The sequence below is a fragment of the Chelon labrosus genome (assembly GCF_963514085.1).
Source record: "Chelon labrosus genome assembly, chromosome: 11".
NCBI lineage: Eukaryota > Metazoa > Chordata > Actinopteri > Mugiliformes > Mugilidae > Chelon > Chelon labrosus.
The window spans coordinates 2873035-2894677 of record NC_140344.1 but is presented as its reverse complement, the minus strand read 5'-3'; the positions used below and the strand labels follow the sequence as shown (position 1 = coordinate 2894677).

The 21643-nt window shown below is 43.4% G+C and overlaps 1 protein-coding gene across 1 annotated transcript; it reads right to left on the bottom strand.

Annotated features, from left to right (window-relative positions):
- Positions 1-5920: 5920 nt before the first annotated feature.
- Positions 5921-21010, bottom strand: gpr37a (G protein-coupled receptor 37a). The gene is made up of 2 exons (XM_084555549.1): positions 19921-21010; positions 5921-7443 (listed from the first exon to the last, which is right to left on the bottom strand). The coding sequence occupies exons 1-2, from the start codon at positions 20863-20865 to the stop codon at positions 6613-6615; spliced, it is 1776 nt and encodes a 591-aa protein (XP_084411675.1). The 5' UTR covers positions 20866-21010; the 3' UTR covers positions 5921-6612.
- Positions 21011-21643: the final 633 nt, after the last annotated feature.

The window sequence follows — 21643 nt, the reverse complement described above, 5'->3', positions numbered from 1 at the left end:
CTTGTTCAGTAGACGAATGAAAGTAGTTTGACATGTAGCTCCGTTATCTAACATACACTTGTTTGACAGCTAGTAGGAAATGAGCGGCCCTCTCTTCTCGATGTGCAATTGGCGTTCCATTTATGTAGTACATAAAGCTAAAACGAATGCGATCTAATAAAATCTAGACAGGTGTTTATTCAACTTCATGGCCATTTTGGAGGTTGGTTGTGGTGCTGTTAAACGACAGGATATGACATTATCCTTGCAGGTGGTTCTACTATTTAACCTAGCCTCAGTGACATAAATGGGGTTGACAAAAAAAAGAGTCTTCTCCAAAATGCTGTTTTGATTTAGATTTGTCAGCAAAAAAAAAAAAAAGTTTTTATCCGAATCCGCACAATCCAGGACGAGTGGTTTGGTTACTGTGGAAGCCTGGTTCCTCTTCATCAGGCAGTGATCCCAGCTCTCCCACGGCGTCCGTCTCATCCCAGAAATCTGTCCTGGGAGCAGTTGGGAGAAGGTCAGTGAGCAGCTTGTTCGGCACCGGAGCCTCGGTGTACCCATCACCCCTTTGTTTGGGAATGAATGGCGCTGTCTAATTACTGGAGCAGGGACAGGGGCTGCCAGCCTCATTTACAAAAGGCCCAAACATGCAAGTTTGATGCCAGAGAGCAAATCAAAGCCAAACGTCTGATTAGAGAAGAATGCAGTTCACGTACAAAGAGTCCCCTTGGGGTTATTCTGTGATGAACACAATTAGAAAAGAATGTTGTCATTAGGACTTGAATACTACAAATACTAATTAAATATCAAATCATATCAACTGAAATGTCAGGCCACATATACATTCCAATCAGGAGAGACTATAATAATGTTCCCAATAACAGAAATGAGATCCCCACAAATATGATGTGTGGGGTACGTATCATGGGGTATCATATTTGTAAGGCCGTGTCAGTATAGGAAACCTCCAGGGTTTACACCCAGGTGATGGTGATAAGAAGAGAATGCTGGAGAAGTAAATGAGCTAGTGGACAAACTGAAATGGCAGCTGACAGCAGCAGAGGAGAACACATTTAGAGTTTGACAGCTATGATATGATTGTGGCAAAATTGTGATGGTGAAGCAGGAAACTCCCTGAGTCAGAAGAAATCTTCCTGTCTGAATTTATGCCGAGCTTTATTTGTAGCTGCTTGTTGAAACACATCAGATAACTCAAATAATTTCATATTCATATTGTTCTGCATCTGAAACTTCATTAAATTATGCTTTCCACATCACCATGTCTCTAAACGTTGTCATCTTTCTTTTGTATTCCCAGTCAAAATATATATGGATTAATACCTGTCTAATATCTGTCTCTACCTTAGTTACCTTAGTTAGATCGTAGCAGTGGAGCTCACTTGATAAAGGTGTAGAGCATGTTCAGAATGGATTTAACTAGGCCTAAACAACTTTCCTGGAACCAGAGACCCAGTTTTTCAATCTAATGCTAACCCACTTTCTGAAATAGAGCTCAGGTGTATGATCAGTAAAGAGATTTGATTTTTAGGTGTTTTTAAATTCTGCTTTCTTTGGTAAAATCTTCAGCGTTCCACTGAACAAATATCCTCCAGCAGGTGGCAGCAAGGCCTAAACTAACCAAGGAGTTGCTACAGACATCTGATATATTTAATTACATTTTCCAGTTGTTCTTATGGCTTGATTGACTGTCGCTGTTGCAGGAAAATATTTCAGTAGATCCACATTAGTGTAACAGTTCTATACAAATGAAACTCACTTGGTACTGACAGTAGGCAATGGACATTTATACATTTATAATTTTTTTCAGTAAGCAAACTGGGACACACCAAGGAACCATTCTGCTTCACAGACCACGTTGTCAGTGCCACCTTTCAGCAGGGTGACAGGTTCAAAAAGTACAAGACAACATTTCCTGAAGAGGCACTGAGGAGCACTTTGAAAGCCTGCCCAGTGCTCTGAGACTATTTTCTAGCAGTTTGGAAGTGCAAAGGTCAAGTTTGGCCATAAACAGATTCAAGGCTTACAGTGGTTATACCCTCGAATTCTTCATTTATCTGTACACCAGTACAGATCTATACAAAAGTTTTGTATAATTAATTGATAAATTAAATGATACTCACTTTGAAATGTGCTATCTATCAGTGTTGTTCAGGAAACATTCGTCTTAACCACATGTTCAGTGTGGGGGGACTGAGACTTGGGGACTTAAAATACTGAGTCATCAGGTCAATTTATTAAGTTACCAGAACTTGAAATCAGTTTAATGCCAAGTAACACAGAAATATCAGTTTATACTGCACACAATTTTAAGTTGACCTTAGTACCAACAATATTGAGTCAACAGAACCTCAACCTAAAAGTTTAATCTAAATCAGTGAATTCAAATTTTTGTATTGCGACAATGCATTAATATAATGCATAATTAAGCAGTTGTAACAGGCCCTCTGAATTGTTTTTTAGAGTGTATCCTCATATACAGCAAGGAAGAACTGATTGCACTGACCATGCCAAAAGGAGACTGGTTAATGAGATGACTGACTTTAACCAGAGGGTCATTTAGAAATTTACTGAAAGGAAAGGAGGGCATCATTTATGTTCAAGAAGTGCTTCTGGTCAGTAACTTCTGTTAGCCGTTGCTGCCCACATTGAAAAATTGTGTTTTAAAGCTAAATGCTGCCTGTTTTTCTGTACACGCTCTGATCATTAACAGTGCTTCTCTTAGAGTATGCTCTCAACACTTCACTCTTCGTCTATTTACACCTAATATCTTCTTTTACACTGTTGTTTACACTTCTTGTTGACTGTAGAATTATAACCTGTATCTTGTAATCTTGTTTGTATTCTGATTAGATTCTTCGTGAATGCTTTAGACATATGTATGTTTATCTCATTCCTCTTGCTGTTCTCGTCTCTCTTTTCTGTCTCTACCCGGCCGGCCTCAATCAGATGGGTCCCTCCTTGGGTTCTGCTCAAGGTTTCTTCTTTTTAAAAGTTTTTCCTTGCCACCCCTGCAAGAAAAACCTTCCTCCTCCATACACCTGGTTAACAAGTGCACGCCAGAAATACAATATTTTATACATTTTAGTGTGGTCAGGACCCCATGGTCCCTGTATTACCCTACCAACATAGCAGTATACTAATAATGAAATGAGGTAAATGTAATATGCATATTAGCATGCTCGTGTGCCGTGAGCTATTAGCATGCTAAAACCTAGGAAATGTCTAGGTTATAGCATGCTAATACCTCACTGTCACATGTTAACAAGTTGCAATTGGAGGAGCAGGACTTGAAGGCATGATGTGGTGCTAATTCACCCATGACCTCGACCCTGTGGTCCTCCACACCAGCGACCTAGGCAACATGAACTTCGTGTTTATTTTGAAAGTGATGTAGTTTTTAGCAGTAGTAATTTACTCAAGTATTGTATTTATCAAGTGTACTGTACTGTACTTGAGTATTTTCAGTTTCAGATTTATACAGAAATTTCAGGTGGGAAGTTTCTCTAATGCCTACAATTTTATTAGTAAAGAAGCTCATGAAGTCATTACTCCTGAGGGCTAAAGGAATAGATGGCTTAACAGAGCTGTGGCTCTTTGTCAGCCTGGCTACAGTGCTGAAAAGAAATCTGGGGTTGTTCTTGACAACATCAACATCAATGTTAAAGTCACCTACTATGATGACTTTATCTATTCTTAGCACTAAATCACATAAAAACTCAAAGAATTCAGCTAAAAATTCAGATTAAGGAGCAGGTGGGCGATACACCACAACAAAAGGAATTGGTTGTTGTATTTTCAGTTGTATTAAGTCTTTCAGATGAGTTCAAACTTTGCTTGGGTTTAGGATTAATAGCTAAATCAGAGAAGAAGATTGCTGCAAATCTCAGCCTTAGCTGAGCCTTAGTCCTTTGGTTATGACTACAGCCTATCTCTGCAACATCTGCACTGATATGTATCTATTGCTGTTCTTAGGGACACAGATGGTAAACCCTCTTGTTCAAAGCTAAGCATACACTTGCATTTAATGCACAACTACACTTCTCGCTTTCACACATTACTCAACTTGTTAATTCAATGAAACCACCATGCTATCACAAGTAAACCACAGAGGTTTGCAGGATTTCCATTTGGTTTTACAAGTCCACACTGGTAGCTCATACCATTCATAATCAGCATGTGGAGAGCACAGCTTCACTACGAACATGTATTTACTTGTACAGTAATAATTCCAAAAGAAGCCGCAGCTCAACAACGTAGGTCTAATCTACCTGTGAACTTGGACTTGAACACAGTCTGACAGCAGTCAGTGTTTTGTTCCCAGACCAGACTGCACTGGTTCAGTCCAGAAACCATCAGTGACAACTTGTCTGAGAATAAATGAGAGTTGATGTGCTGCTTGTTCCACTGTAATGCTGTTCACTGTGGCGACCAGCTGAGAGGCAGACTTTTTCTGGTAGTCATGACGACGGGAGGCGAGGACAATGGCGTGCTGTGTGCCTAGCTGGGTGGCGACAATAATGACGAAACGATGGCGAGAGCAAAAACAGCTGAGAGAGGTGGCGAGCATGACACAGCAAATAAACTGCTGCCAGAGGAGGAGAAGTGGAGTTTTGTTTTCCTGTTTGTCATTTGAGCAAATCAACCTCCATAATAAATGATGGTCCCTCTCCGACTTTTCTGCTTTCAGTTCACGCCTGAGGGTGGCTCAGTTATGTGTTGGACTGGCAGGAACTCTGAGTGGATGAGGACATGTTGAGTTTGAACTGTTCAAACAATGGTGACTGTGTGCTCTGGATAGATGACTAGAAAGAGCCTCAGTGCTTTTTCACTTTATTTCACATGTTTCCGATTCTTCTAACAGTAATCAGCAAAATTAATGTTTTTAAGTATTAAGGGACAAATTTCATAATATTATTGTGTATTTATGGGCGAAATCATCTGTGTGTTTTCTGCTCTGGAAACATTGTGGTCGTAATAAACAATGAAGCCTCTAGGGGGCGCAAGCAGCACTTCACAGGCATAGACTGTATATAAATATGGACAGTACCTTCCCACTTCCTTGCATTGGCCAAACTGACTATTTTCCCAGGGATATGGACGGCGCCATCTTGGGGCCAGAGTCTGTGTAGTACCGTCCAAGAGGGAAGCCACGCAGAGCCGCAATATCGATAACCCAACCACACTTCCGCCAGACTCACTTGCGTTGTTTAATTAATACTGGGCTCTGCTCTACCTCCACTAGTTATTAACTACCTAAAATGACAGAAAATATCTCTGGACAAAAAAAAAACATTTATTTGAAGCTTATTAACCTCTTTCATGAGATAAAATCAGTTTCATCATGAATGTCAGTTGCTTTCAATAAAGAACCTGAAGCTCCCACAGACCTCTACCTGGGAATTGTACTTAAAAATGTCAAAGGACTGTTTCTTAAATCTGGTGATTTATTGTAGTCTGCAAACTACCAGCTTGGTCATTAACCAGACAAATCTTAAAATTGTTTGAATTTTTAATATAAATGCAGCACCATCACTGTTTTCTTGGTCAACCGTGAACATTTCTGAACCCTTACATCTAATTTGCTAATTCCCATCTGCTCTACAATATAATGTTATTTAGGCAGCATGGGTTCCCAGTTCCCACTTGTTCGAATATGATTTTTTGAAACGGAAGTAGTTCTTGCTTTTTTGTTTTGACATCACCCACAAGTGACAGTGAGAAAATGTGCCACACACAAAAAAATCTAGTTCTCATTTTTTTTCTTCCTTCTTCGTTTTAATAAAAGTGACATTTTTCTTGTGACCCAAAACAGTCATATTACAGGCTGACAGACAAGGGCATCAGCTAACATGAGACAGCATTAACAGCCATTTTGAATATATATATTGATCATTTCAAAGAAAGAAAACCAACAAGAGCATCCAAAAGAACAAATCTGACAATGATAGCAGCCATGGCTGGAGAGGATTTATTTTATGCCAGTTATTGCAACACACCCACTATAGTCCAACAATTTGTCTGGTCCATAATTTCCTGAAATGTTTCAAGAAAAAATAATTATTCGGGACAAATAATTGCTTGGAAAATAGAGAGCTTCTATTAAATGTTTTTTTTTTCCAATAAAAAATCATTTTAAAAATCCAGATTTTGAATTTTCAATCTAGCAGTTGAACTCATACTAAAATCTAGAAAACAGACCCTTGTGTTTTTTTTAAAAGGAAATTATTACAAAGTTTTTCAAATTTAATTATGGGGGTTATTTTATCAAATCCTTAAAAATAACTGTCAGAGCCCTTGTCTGCTCTAAGCTTCAGTGCCAACACTGTGACAATAAACAACCAGTAAAAATACTGCTAATTAATTAAAAAACAAAAATAACTGCCAATAACTAATACTGACTGTGTTTTTTTTTTCCAATATAGAAATTCTGTAAACAGTGAATGGATGGACAGTGTCATCTTCAGCCTGTCCACCAGTAAACACAAGTTATTTCAAGAGTTTGGGCTGATCAGGAACTGACTGGCAGATATTTTGCTACGTTCTTCACACATATTCTTGATCGCATCAGATGATGGTCTGATGAAGGCCGATCCTTGACTTTTGACCTCAGCAATGTGTCCCCACGACAGAGTGGCTGGCAGAGGTGGACGGCTCCCTGTGGATGGTGCTGAACGGCGACATCTCCAGGTCGGAGGCGGCGCACTCGTCGATGTTGCTGTTGGCGGTGGCTGGGGAACGAGGTGGGCCACACTCGTCGCAGCAGCAGCAGCAGCAGTCCAGGAAGGCTCTGGTGAATGGCTGGCACAGGCAGAACAGCAGCACGGGGGTCACCGCAGACTTGCAGAAGAGCAGCAACTGGCTGACCAGATGCAGGATGTCCAGGGTTCTCCTGGGAACACCAGCTGCCATGTACACACTGACAATGTTGCAGATGTTCTCTGGGATGATACAGAATCCGTAGAGGATGGCCAAGGCCACCACGACACAGTTCATCTGGCTTTCCAGCTGGATCTGCTTCTTGCTGCCACGGACGCAGGCCCGCTCAGCGCGGCGGATCTTGCGGGCGGTGACCAACGAGCTGCAGATGGTGAACAGCGTCGGCAGGCAGAAGTAGCAGCCGAAGTACCACCAGAGACGCGCACCATCATAAGTGAGTCCCAGGACGTACAGCGTGTCCGGGAGCTCGGTGGAGATTCTTACCACGCAGCGCTCACATGGCGTCACATCAGGAGGGTCGCCGTCCTCTGTGACCAGCTGTCGGATCAGAAGCTCAGGCAGTGCCAGCAGCAAAGCACCAACCCAGATGACGGTGAGCTTGGCCGTGGTGGACGCCCAGTTCTCGATCATCTCGTAGTACATCTGCACGTTGGTGGCTGCACGAAAACGATCGATGCACAGAGCACACAGTGTGAAGGTGGTGACCCCGAGAGACGCCACCTGGGAGGAAAACAGGAAAGTTCTTTGGTTTTCTGGATAAACAACCCGGATGAAAAAGGTGCAACACGGTAAAGAGAACAGTTCTATGGCGTTAAGTATTGATAACATAGCAATGACAAAGATTTTACACTTGGTAGAGTTGAAAAATATATATATAAATAAGTGCAAACTAAACACTGAAGATGAACAAATGCTGTATCTTGGGTTCTCCCAAAACAAGAGGGCCAGTGCCGTAGACACTGCTGCAGATGCTGTCATTTATTTACATTCTGTTTCCCAGTGATATTATTTAGGAAGAAAAATGTTAAGTACGGATTGATGGGCCACCATACTGCCATCTGAACACAACAGCATGTCAACCCTCTCATGAACAGTACAGTACAGCAGTGTGTGTATGTGTGTGTTCAATGTCAGGCTGACAGTTTCAGACAGTCGTTTCTCACTATAGTTTATTTTAAACCATTAAGCACTTCCTGCCCAGCCTTGTAGCCCAACCCTCGTCTGGCCTTCTGCCACATTCCTGTCATGTAGGATGGAAGGCAGAAATGGAAACATTCCAACCACATCCATGATTACAACCTGTGACCGGTCATGACATACATTAAACCTCTAGAAGCCATCCTTGTCTTGATGTACATGAAATAATTCTCTCCTATTGTACAGCAAGCTGTCGAGTTGCTGACATTTAACAGACACAGTATGTGGGCAGAAAGGCAGAAATGTTAACTTGTTAACAGTCACGTTGTAGGGGCCTGTCTCCCTTTCGGGAAAAGAAAATTCGTAACATAAACACATTATGAAGTGATGTCCTCTGGCGTGAACATGTGAACGTGTGTTGTCTCTTTCATCAAGTTTTGGGGACCAATTTTAAGTGGAATACCAACGTTATGGGTCCATTTTGTCATTTTATGAGACTTCAACCCTGTTAAGACTAAGTTACAGGGCAAAAATTACAACTGGTTAAGGTGAGGGTTAGGGGCAATGGAATGCATTTTGTCACAAGGATAAGCATGAGTTTGTGATTCCAGACCATTAAAGACAAGAGCACTGGCCTCAGATCTGCCACTGGTTTTAAAACTGACTCATGAGCTTTACATGAGTTCTGAACAGGATGAATAAACTACCAACCAAGACATTAAACATATCATATCAGATTTGACCACTGTGCTCTTATTAAAGTTGTTTCACCAGCTTTGATTTGATTGACTTTCTTCTTACTATTATTATTATTCTTGCATTTTTGATAAATGCACTAATATAAGTATGTTTAATAGAAAATACATGTTGTTTTGTTTCTGTTGAATTAAGTTTCAATTAAAGGACTGCCAACCCTACAATGAAAAGAAAGACATGAATTAAAAGAAAAAAGACAAATGACGTCAGTCAATGTCATGTAGGTCATTGCCTCAGACAAAGAGAGTTGCTGCTGCTAAGCAGCTTAAACTCAATAAATATGACCTTTCGTTTCCACATGTTATCTTGCTAAGCTTTGGCATTGTCATGATTTGTAAACATGTTAACCTCCCTAGAATATGTCTAGCATGCTAGGCCTTTACTAGATCTCTAATACATTAGCTGTAACTGCAGCAATTAGTTCAATAACTGATAATAAGAAAAAGAAAATGGATTGTTTTTTTGTTTTTTTAAGGATGCCAAACTCAGATGTTTCATTCAGTTGTCTGATACTGAAATGGAGGATTTGATTATTTTCTTGGTCATACGTGATGAGGATTTGGAGGTTTTTGGAATGTTTCTCTCATTGAGCCACTAGAACAGTAGTGATGTTTTGGTTATACTGTCTGGCTAATAGCCGGTCTCCCAGTTCATCCCAAATGTGTTATGATTTAGGATGTGCACAGGGCCAGTCAAGCCCTGAACACCAAATTTGGGGAAATGATTTCTCCATTCAGCTACTTTCATACAAGTATGTGGAAACATTGTTTAAAGGATACTGGCCAAACATGGAAAGATTATGCCAAATCCAACTGATACAAATCTGATCTATGTAAGGTTAAATTAAATAAAGCGTCTAAATATATGTTGCACACTTGGACACAATAATGGACTTCCAGGCGTGCATGAGTTTTAAAAACTTTACTTCTGGAAATGTGATACAAAATACAAGCACATCAGCGGATTGCGGCTAACAACCGACGTCTTCCGGTATGCTACACAGGATGCGAGTAACCTTTACGTTAAATTCTCAACTCTCAACTCAAACTGATATTTTAGCTGGCTACAGGTGGTTACAGCAAATACTCCTAACACTCTCCAAGGTAAAGCACCGTTTTGTCTAACACACTCATTAAAGCTCACATTTGTATTTCCACTAGTTCATAACATTAGTTCATTATACAACTGTGTTGCTGCTTTCACTGCTTTTCACAATCTCTGCTTACCTGGAAATGTGATACAAAATACAAGCACATCAGCGGATTGCGGCTAACAACCGACGTCTTCCGGTATGCTACACAGGATGCGAGTGCACTCCCATGCCCCACCCAAAAGGACCCCAAAGCTGCCCAATGTGCCTGCCTAAAGTTTACCTCTTGTAACCCCAAATCACCACACTAAAATAATAAGTTGTTATACAAATAAACATACATCTTACCAGAACCATGTATAATAATAATTCAGAATTCTAACAAAAATCATGAAAATGGGGGGGTGCCCAGTATCCAAGAATGCATTATATTTTCAAGATGGGTCCCACACTCTCCCCTCCAAAATAAATGTCGTCCCGACATTACAGATGTCCAAGAGAACTCATGTCTCCAACTATGGAGTTATAGCAGTAGATTTCATGGGAGTCAGTCTTTGGGATACTCCGTGTCTGGAACAGTCTTTGACAGGACATGCATCTCCCTCTTGATGTCACATGTCAGCAAAAGACACCACTGGCCAGGTGATATCTGAAGTGCAACTCCGCTGCTTATGCGGGCTATGTATCCCTGACTGAAGGGTATAGACCTCATTTCTACCATATAACCCATTACACAGACCCACATCTAATAGTATATGTCTCACATTTATTCCCGTATCTATGTGTCAATGGTCTGGTGTCTCTGGTAATCTGCTTATGAAAATAACTCAGCATTCCATAACAAATGAATTTAACCATTTTACTTTGGCTTAAACCATTACTAGAACCTCTGTCTTGTTAAACTATCAAAAAAATACAACACGTTACTATGAACAACTAACTATCTCTTAATTTTACTTTTAGCTGTAAACCTCACTAATGTTCATGTGTGACTGAGGGTTGACCTAATATGTCATATGTGAATGTCTTGGGTGGATTTCTTTGTCGAAAAGGATACTTTCTTGTCAGAGTCGGCTGTGACTCTGGGCACTCATCATCTGCTTCATCGGATGTCGACACTTGTCCAGCATTCATCTCGTCTGCTTCCTCGGATGACAACACTGGTCCAGCATTCATCTCGTCTGCTTCCTCGGATGACAACACTGGTCCAGCCCTCGTCGTTTCTCCATTCTCCACCTCTGGTCCCATTATCCTCTCTTCACCTATCTCGCAGTCCTGTTCCAGGTCTCTCACAGCAGCTTGGGGACAGAATTCCTCTGCTTCCACTCTCAACTGACTTCTGACCTGGTCAAATGGTTCTGCTCGTCTTTGGGTGATGCATCTCCAGTTACTTTCATCGTCTGAGCTGCTGTCCACAGAGCTATCCTTTGGTTTTGTTTTTCTTTTACTTCTACCTGCCCTTTTTTTGGTCTCCAGCTTGTCTTCTTCTACCGGCAAGAAGTCACAGGGTAGCAACAGATTCCTGTGTAGAACTCTAGCCTTTCCTGGGCCTCTCTCAGGTCGTACTGTGTAGACTGGACTGTCCTTATGCTTCCTCTCAACTACGATGTGGACCTGCTCCTCCCAATAAGACCTGAGTTTCCCGGGCCCCCCTCTGTCCTTGAAGTTGCGCACCAGTACCCTACACCCTGGCTGTAGTTCAGCTCCATATGTTTTCCTGTCGTACTGCTTCTTGGCTCTACTCTGCTCCTTTTGAACTGTCTTTGAAGCCAGATGGTATGCTTCTCTCATTCGCTTTCTCCACTTACTGGCATACTCGCTGTGAGAAGTGCTCTGGTCACTCGGAGTCAAACCGAACATAATGTCCACAGGTAGACGGGGATTTCTCCCAAAGAGAAGGTAGTACGGGGCATATCCTGTTGCTTCGCTGCGTGTACAGTTATATGCATGAACCACTTTAGCCAAGGAGTTCTTCCAGTCTGACTTTGCCTCATCGGCCAGATTTCTCAACATGGCTAAGAGCGTTCGATTGAACCTCTCTACCTGCCCATTCCCAGCTGGATGGTAGGGTGTTGTGCGTGAACCTTGAATGCCACAGTATTCTTCCAGCTTTGCAAACAGCTTGTTCTCAAACTCCTTGCCTTGATCATGATGTATTTTGGCTGGAAATCCAAACTTGAGCACAAAGTCTCCAAAGATCTTGTTCGCAGCAGTTTTCGCTGACTTGTTGGTACATGCATATGCCTGGGCAAAGCGCGTGAAATGATCCATAACAACTAGGATATATTCATATCCTCCCTTACAGCTTTCCAGATGTAGGAAGTCTATCGAGACCAACTCAAAAGGGTATGTGGTCACTATGTTCACCAAGGGTGCTCTTGTTGGCTTATGTGGACGCTTGCGTTTCAAACAGCTGCATACCTTGGTTACATAATGGTCCACATCTCTCTGCATAAGGGGCCAGTAGAATCGATCGCGGATCAAGTTAAGAGTTCGCTCCACTCCAGGGTGTCCCATTTCTTCATGTAACTCCTTGTAAATCAGCTGGTGGAATTCTGTGGGTAACACAAGTTGAGCTCGATTCACAGTCTGCCTGTACAGGATACCATTTTCACTGATATACAGCTTGCTTTTCTCTCTGGCTAGAACTGTGATGCCATCACGCCTGTCCCTCCCCTTCAGAGGAGGCCATTTCCCTGTTTGCACATACTCTCGTACCTTGCCAATGACTGGATCAACCTCTTGTGCTTTCCTCAACTTATCTGTGGAGATTTCTCCCACTGATGATGTTACTCCCTCAAACTCTACATCAGCGCAAGCTGTACTGATGGTGGCTGGGCACATCCAGGGCTCACATTTGTTAGCATCAAGTTGTAGTGCTTGTGTCACCGTTGTTATAACCTCTGGACCCACTTCCTGTGAGCATTTGTTGATGTAATGCTCCATGTCTAGTGGCATTCGTGACAAGCCATCAGCATCTCCATTCACTTTCCCTGGCCGATATTTAATAGAAAAATTGAAGTCAGCCAACTCAGCGATCCATCGATGTGTTGTGGCGTTTAACTTTGCAGTGGTCAAGACATAAGTGAGAGGATTATTGTCTGTGTAGACAGTGAATGAGGGTGCGTAGTACAGATACTCGCGAAATCTCTCACAAATTGCCCACTTCATGGCTAAAAACTCTAACTTTCCAGAATGGAGGTGGTAATTCTTTTCTGGGGCAGTTAGTGTTCTTGACCCATAGCCTATGACAACTAGCTTGCCCTGCTGTCTCTGGTATAGTACTGCACCTAGCCCTTCTTGTGAGGCGTCGCAGTGCAGCACAAAGGGTTTCTCGAAGTCCGGGTAACTGAGGAGTGGAGGATGAAGTAAGTGCTCTAAAAGCTGACACAGCACCTCCTGGTGTTGCTCGGTCCAAGTGACTGACTGACTTGAGGGTAACTGGCCTGCCTTCTTGCCTTTCACCCTACTCCTACCGGTACCTGATCTCTGGACCTTACTACATGGAGTCTTTTCTGTCATTAACAGACTGTACAGTGGCTTCGCAATCCGTGAGAAGTTCGGGATATATGGACGGTAGTAGGATAGGAACCCTAGCATTTTTCTCAGATCTCCCACAGTCTCAGGTTTGCGATCTTTGAGCGCTTGTACTGGAGCTACCTCAGAAGGATCCATGCAGTAGCCATCTTTGGATACAATCTTTCCCAGGAATTTCACCTTGTCCTTAAAAACTTCACACTTTTTAGCAGTCAGCTTCACTCCATGTGCTTGATAGCGACGTAGCACCTCTCTCATATCACGCAGATGGTCATCAAAAGTCTTGCTGTGGACAAGGTTGTCATCCAAATATGGCTGACACGTTTCATCTCTCAGACCTGTGAGACATTCTTCCATGCTGCGCTGGAACTCTGCTGGGGCTGAGGACAGGCCAAAAGGAATCCTAACCCACTCATACAGACCCCAAGGTGTTATAAAGGCTGTTAGAGGTCTGCTACTCTCCTCCAGGAAACCCTGATGATAAGCCTTGCCCTGGTCCAGCACTGAAAACCATACACTTCCACTCAGGCTGTTCAGCATGTCTTGTACACGAGGGATGGGGTGGCGGTCAGGAATGGATTTTTGGTTCAGCTCCCGATAATCCACGCATAGACGCAGACTTCCATCCTTCTTGCGGACACAGACAATTGGTGATGAGTATGGGGACCGAGATTTCTGGATCCACCCCCTGTTCAGTAAGTCCTCCAAATACTCCTTCACTTCCTTATGGAGCGGTTTAGGCACAGAGGTGTAGGTGCGCCTTACTGGGGTTGTGTCACTCAGTCTTATTTTTAACTGCAGAGAGGGAATGCACCCTATATCATTCTCATTTTTTGAAAATGCAGCACACTCTTCCCGTAGCATCTGTCTCACTTTTTCCTGTTGGTCAAAAGTCAAGTGATCGACTGGTACTGGAGGATCCCATAAATCATGTTGGCCCTTGCTTATTTGTCTGATGTCGTCTTTGTGACTTTCAGGAGCACTGTCTGTTCTGTCCAGGTTCTCACTAACAATAACAGTTTTGCCTGTGGTTTCACTAGCAGCAGCTGGTCTCACGTCTACTGGGTAGATAGCCTTAACTTGATGCAATTGTCCTAGTATTGTACGGGGATTTAGAGTAATGTCATGATTATTGTTATTGGTAACAGGGATTGACACCTTAGACCAGTTTCCCTTCTGAAGGCAGATGATGGTTTCAGGAATGTTCACACCTTCTGGCCATGTCTGAATTTCCTCTGGTTCAAAGACAACTTCCTGTTTTGTGAAAAGGGGACCTGTTCTCACACTACATTTAACCTCTCTTGTCTGGCCTGCTGGAATGACTGTCTTTAGTCTCCCTACTTTCACTACACTCTCCTTGTCATTCTGGTCATGGTTCTTTACTATGTCAATGAGCACATTTGCTTTTTTACAGTCAATGGAGAAAGCTTCTCTTACCACTGCGGGTGTCACATCTGGATGTTGCTCCATTCCATTCATCACTGTAAGCTCGATCACATTGTAACCAATAATGGGCGGTTCTGCAACTCCTGGCTCATTAGAAACAAGAACAGGTACAAGTAACTCTGGCTGTGGCCCTTTTTTCGATCCCAGCTGGAATTTTAACTCGACCCAGCCTGCAAAGGGTATGGGTGTCTGGTTTGCTGCTTTGCCAACAAGGGTCTCATCCTCATCCAACAGTTCCTTCATGCTACGTAGCCGGATGTGTGGCAGGCAGGATTTCCTCCAACTTTCATTTATAATTGTGACCTGCGACCCTGTATCCCACAGTGCTTGCGTTGCCACTCCTTCAAAGAAACAATCCACCATGCACTTCTTCCCAATCAGTGCTTTTAGCTTAGCTTGGCGACGTAATGAGAGATGACTGGCATAGGTAGCACCCACAGTCTGTTTATCTCTACTACTTTCCTCCAACTCTGCTTCCAGCTGCCTGATTCGGTCACAGAGAAGTCCATGCACCTTATCATCCACCTGAGCTTGGCTTGAACCTACTGATGGTGGGGGTGCGACAGTCTGGATTGCCACTCTCCCATTATCAGGGGTCTCTGTCAGTCTCCTTTGTCCTCTACAGCCTCGTGAGAAGTGTCCTGACTGTCCACACTTAAAACAGTGTTCACACTGGTCGCCTGTCCCTTGCTCCTGACATGTTTTGCATCCCCTTCTCATGGGTGTTCTCATTTGGCGGGTGAGCCCTCGAGGATTAGTTATGCTTCGCTTTATTTCAGCCATTTCTTCCCTGAGCAGTCTGACTGTTTCATAAAGTTCTGATTCCCTGGAGCTTGCAACTGCAGGTGTTCTACGGCTCTTGGGCCTCATGTCAGCTGATTGCTCTTGAACCCCTACTCTAGCCTCGGCTACACCCCGACACTGTTGACTGGTTTGCATTTCTGTCTGTAGTTCATTTACTTTTGGGACTTTGCTGTTTGTACTCTTTCTTTGCTTGGATTGTCTTTCCAACTCAACACTAGCTGCTTCATTCATCTTGTCTATGAGTATTTCGTCTGTTACTCCTTGATCGTCAAGATAAGGTTTGAGCTGAAACTTTATATGGTCACACAGGAGCCCAGTACTGACTGATCTCAAGAATTTCTTCTGGATGAGCTCCGGACTATACTGTTCATCAGACCCTACTTCTCTTGAAGCAAGTAACAGCCTCTCCTTTAACTCTATTGCTCGAAAGAGGAAGTTCTGAGGGGACTCACGACTGTCTTGAGTTATGTTAACTAGTTTGTGATACATGTCTGTAGAACTGTCCTCTTTGAAGTGTCCCTTTAATATTGCTTTTAACTTAGGAAGAGTCAGGTCACTTTTAATTTCCAGCATATCACGAATACTCAAACCTGGACTGATTGACTTGATAACTGCTTCCATGACTTCCGCCTCACTATGTCCTTTACTCAGACCTCGGTCGATTTGATGCATCAGGTTTGTGTAAGAGAGTCTATCCTTCTGCCCCTTTTCTCCAATCTGACCACAGATTTTAAAATCCCTCCTTACTGTTACTTCTGGAAGCCTGTTCATAGCTGTATGCATCACACTTTGAGGACCTGACGCTTGGCTTAAAGGTGCACTAGTCACCATCTCACTCAGCCTCCTAACTTCATCCTGCAGAGTTTGGCTGTTTAGCTGAAGCTGTGAATACTTTTCTGCAAGACTAATTTCTTGGGCTGTTTTCTGGCTGGGTTGAGCAATGCTCGCCACATTTCCCTTGCCTGTAGTGTTTCCAGAATTTTCTTTTATTTCTTCAACTGATCTCAGGACTGTTTTGAGATAATACATCGCAACGTCTTCTTCTTCATCATTAATCACACTGTCCATGGATTCTGTTATTAATCTGATTAACGCTCGCCTCGTTGTAGCATTCCCGTTCGCGATTTTAGCTCCGACACACACCTCTCTGAGCTGATCCACTTGTAGAAGCCATAGTCTCTGTGACACGGTCTCCGCCAGGGCCTCCAGCTCCATGACGTTTGATGTAGCCGCTCCCGGAGGCTGCGTAATCCCGTTGCCGTCCATCACAGAAAAACTCTCGGTGTCGCCACGCAGAGACCGACGTTAACCATCCCAGCGGTGCCTCCAATATTTGTTGCACACTTGGACACAATAATGGACTTCCAGGCGTGCATGAGTTTTAAAAACTTTACTTCTGGAAATGTGATACAAAATACAAGCACATCAGCGGATTGCGGCTAACAACCGACGTCTTCCGGTATGCTACACAGGATGCGAGTAACCTTTACGTTAAATTCTCAACTCTCAACTCAAACTGATATTTTAGCTGGCTACAGGTGGTTACAGCAAATACTCCTAACACTCTCCAAGGTAAAGCACCGTTTTGTCTAACACACTCATTAAAGCTCACATTTGTATTTCCACTAGTTCATAACATTAGTTCATTATACAACTGTGTTGCTGCTTTCACTGCTTTTCACAATCTCTGCTTACCTGGAAATGTGATACAAAATACAAGCACATCAGCGGATTGCGGCTAACAACCGACGTCTTCCGGTATGCTACACAGGATGCGAGTGCACTCCCATGCCCCACCCAAAAGGACCCCAAAGCTGCCCAATGTGCCTGCCTAAAGTTTACCTCTTGTAACCCCAAATCACCACACTAAAATAATAAGTTGTTATACAAATAAACATACATCTTACCAGAACCATGTATAATAATAATTCAGAATTCTAACAAAAATCATGAAAATGGGGGGGTGCCCAGTATCCAAGAATGCATTATATTTTCAAGATGGGTCCCACATATAGCCAGATATAATCCAGGCCTCTTTGTCCTGTTTAAACAGGCCACTGGTCAGAGGGGGGCTGTGGTCTAATCTGAGTCTGAGAGTCTCTTCATTAATCCCAGTTTTAATTGTCCAATCTGATTGGACAGCAGGGTGCCACACGTTCGGTGGGTGTCCTCTTGTTTTCTACAGCCTGATGTGACACTGATCAGATTAACAACTTCACTTCATTCTGTGACATTAAACCTGATTTAAATCCTGACTGCTGTCTGGAGCCACAGCCCACCTTATTATCCTCTAATGTGTCTTGTCCACATAAATTAAACTCACACTGTAAAATAACATTTATATTCGATTAGATAGAATCTAATCTTTTAATTTATATTAACCTAAATTGAAATAGCATTAATGCGTTCCAGAAAGTCTTTAAAACACACAGAGTCCTCCTTTGCTCCACAAACCTGGCAGAAAAGAATGTGCCCTTGTACCTGTATCTCTGTAAATGTTCCTTATCCCTTCCCTCTGAATATGATAGGTAGCACAGATTTATTTATTTTTTTTGCTAAAATTAGGAAAAGATCATGCAGAAACATACAGAACTTTCATCACACAATATACAGGTAGAGGTAGAGATACAGTATTAACTGTGGTCAAAAGAAACATGCTCAATTCATCCTCCCTGAACTCCTCTCTGTGTTGACTTGTATAGCTCCTCCCCCTTACTTCCTCCTTTGCTCCCATGATATTTACTACATGAGGGCAAACAGAGGGATGAACCCTCCATGAAATCACCCATAGGACTTCTGAAGAGTGCTTTTGAAGTTCAGTGTGGAGGCTCAAGCTGCTGCATCTTGGTGGTCCCTGACACGTGTTGTTTATCAAGTATGCAAACTTTGAAGTTGCATAGTAAACAAGTCTGACTCTTATGTACACACTCTAGAGGACAGGAGGACGGGGGGATGCAGGACAAATGATGTCACCTAAAAAATGCATTCTGGGATACCTACTTGTCCCAAGTTCACACAAGTCACCTCCTTGGAGTCAGCCTCAGGTGGCCATTTAAGGTGATGGAATTTGTGGCATCTGACAGGTTGGTTTCATTTTCAGCCCCAGAGATTGCTGCTTGGTGAAAATAGGGTGAGTGAACAAACCACCTATGAGGTTGTTTTATTGATGGGAGGACTCTAGAATGTTGCAGCACGGTTCAGGCAATGGTAAGATCGTGGGTAAGACCAGTCATTTTAAATATGAAAGTGAATATTAGCTCAGCTCAGCTTAGCCTACTGCGCAGAAAAAAGAAACTACTAAAAAGAATTATCTGACTTGCTAAACTTAGACTGTTGATGCTGCATATTAGCTGCACATAAACTTGCCTTTTTGTTTGCTCACTTTCATTAGAAAGATCAGACCATCTTGGGGTCTGAGTGACAAATATACAACACCTTTGTTCATTTGAATCAAGCCAAAACATTGACACAGCTGAGTGGAAGTAATGTGAGAAACTTGCAGGATACTACATGTTGGCCAATCGTATACATTTTCTGGTATTTTACTTCGTGTTGTGTATGACAATGTTTTTTTTTACTGTTTGTCTCACAATTATTGTGATGAAAAATAAAGTAAGTGAAGCTATGGTGACTGTCAATGGTTCAAAATCCTGTCTATGATTATTGTAAACCATTGTGTTGTTAATTGGTGTCTGGTCAACTTTTAAAGCCATTAATCTGTCAAGCCAGCAAGATTTCCTAGTTCTTAATCCATTGTCCCCTCCCACCGATGCACCCTCCTCCCCTCATCTTAAAGGACCACTGTGCATGATTTATTGGTATCAAGCATAGATGTTAACCAGCCAACTAACAGTCTTCCCACCCTACCAAGAGTGTAGGAGAACCTATGGGGGCCAATAAATATGTGAAAAACAAAACAGGGACACAACAAGTCTCTCATGTCAGGGTCTGGTTTGTGCAGGGCAACTGCAGAAACATGATGGAGCAACATAGCTGGCTTGGAGAGAGCTCCAACAAAATGGCTCATCCAAAGCTAAGAACACAAAGATTCCTATATTTATTCAGGTGATTTAGATCACACTAAACCATCCATATCGGTCTTTTAATGCAGGGCTGCCTTCAGTCTGAATGCTGGCTTATAAATCCCTGAATGCATAGCATTAATAGGAGTGATAACAGCAACCTAAGCCTGCTACACTATATGAAGTCTACAAAAGTTATCTGAAACAGTTAACATTTAATCTTTATCAGAACCTGCCATCAGAAGCTCCATGGGTAATCCAAAGTGGCCAAATTTAGCTATCCTCGTCCTGATTCACCTACTCTCGCTTGTCAAGTGACATCTAACTCTCTGCAGCAGCACCATCCTGCAGCATCAGCCCCAGAACCACAGCCTGATCCCCCCGTCCCCACCTTCCCCCTCTCACCTCCAGGTAGGGGATAATCCTGCACGAGAACTCCCCCAGGAGCCAGTTCTTGGTGAGCTCGTGGAACACCACGAGCGGCAGGCAGAAGAAGATGATGACGAAATCCCAGAGCGCGAGGTTGGCCAGCAGCGAGTTGGAGATACTCCTCATGTAGTAGTTGTGACACACGATGCACATGACCGACACATTCCCGATGATTCCCACGCTGAAGATGAGGGCGGCGAATAGCATGATCGCGTAAGCCCCGTACGACTCTGCGGTGACCGGGTAGAACGGGTTCTTCATCTGCTTGCGTCTGGTCCGCGGGTTCACTGGAGCGAACGGCGTGGTGTCGTCCGGCAGAGAATACTCGTCCTCGTAGTCGCTGGTGTTAAGTCCGAACGAGGTTTCAGTGTCTTGTTCCTGCGCCATGGACTCAGGCAGAGTCTCCCACGCGCCTTCGGTTCCACCCTGCAGTGGTTCCCTCCTCCATGCCCTTTCGGATTTTGCGCCCCGCTTTTGCCGACGTTTGCGTCTGCTCGTCGTGGTCCTGCAGGTGGCTCCACGTGGGGTTTGTTTAAGAAATTCTCCCGGACTGCATGCACCTTTGCTCATCTCGACCTTGTTTACTTCCGTGCGTAAAGCTTCGTCTCCGGGTACAAACCAGGTGCGCGGAGTTTCATTTTGCGCGTCACCCTTACGCACAGAGCGCCGGGGTACTGGTGTCCCCAGCCGCTCGTGGGGTGACGGCTTTTCAGTATCCGGCTGCCAGCCTTGCGCCCGGAGGCCTGCGCGGCGGTTGTTCTCTCCGCTGAGTGTGTGCCATTTGCGGCTTTGCGCATTCCTGTCAGCGGCGGAGGATTCATAATGAGGACTGAAAGTCGTCTTTGTTTTGTGGAGTTCACTCGCGACTGCCTCGCTGCACAACCACAAACAGAGTAGTCTCAGGGGCGCAGACAGCATCATGAGTCTGTCTAAACCGAAAGATGTAACGGAGTGACCCAAACTGATATATCCATCTCTGGTTTATAGAAATCCGTCAAGCGCAAATCGTCAACCTTAAACTGCCATGGAGGTTTCAGTTTCCCTTTATTGCTGAGCGCAGCTTTCGTAAAGTCTCTGGTCGTGTAAAAGCTGTTGCACCTGCGGGTTCGGGTGCGTCCCGGAGCGGCTCCAGTCCGGAGGCATTACCGGCGGGACTTAAAAAAAATCACAGCATGTTAAAACGTCCTCAAATGGCCTGATAAGAGGAAACTGACGGTTCGGATCTTGGTCGGAATAAGGTGAAAGTTTAGTTGGAGAGCAGCCGGACAGGACCACCTTCGTCCCATAAAGTTTGTTCAGGCGGTGCCGCTCAGGAGCCCTCCGAGATCGTGTAGAGCGTGGTGAAATGAAGACAGGGAAAAGAGAGACCGAGCTCCGTCTGCGAGACAAGAGAGGAATCGAGCGGAGGAGGAGGAGGAGGAGGAGGCATGGGGGATAAGGAGGCGGAGAAGAGGAGTCATCTGTTAAACTGGTGCTGATCCGATAATGAAAATGATCAGTGTGGGATCAGGCACTACATGATTTGTTAGATTGTTACTGTGAAGAAGTTTTGATCAAGTTTATGACAGCCCTCAATTTTTTTAACATGTAAAATTAGAAAACATTCTTACATTCTTCTACATTAAGTAGACACTTTCTGTAGAAGATTCCAAGAGGAAGTTAAATATAACAAACAATTTTATAGAAGCCTTATACTTAA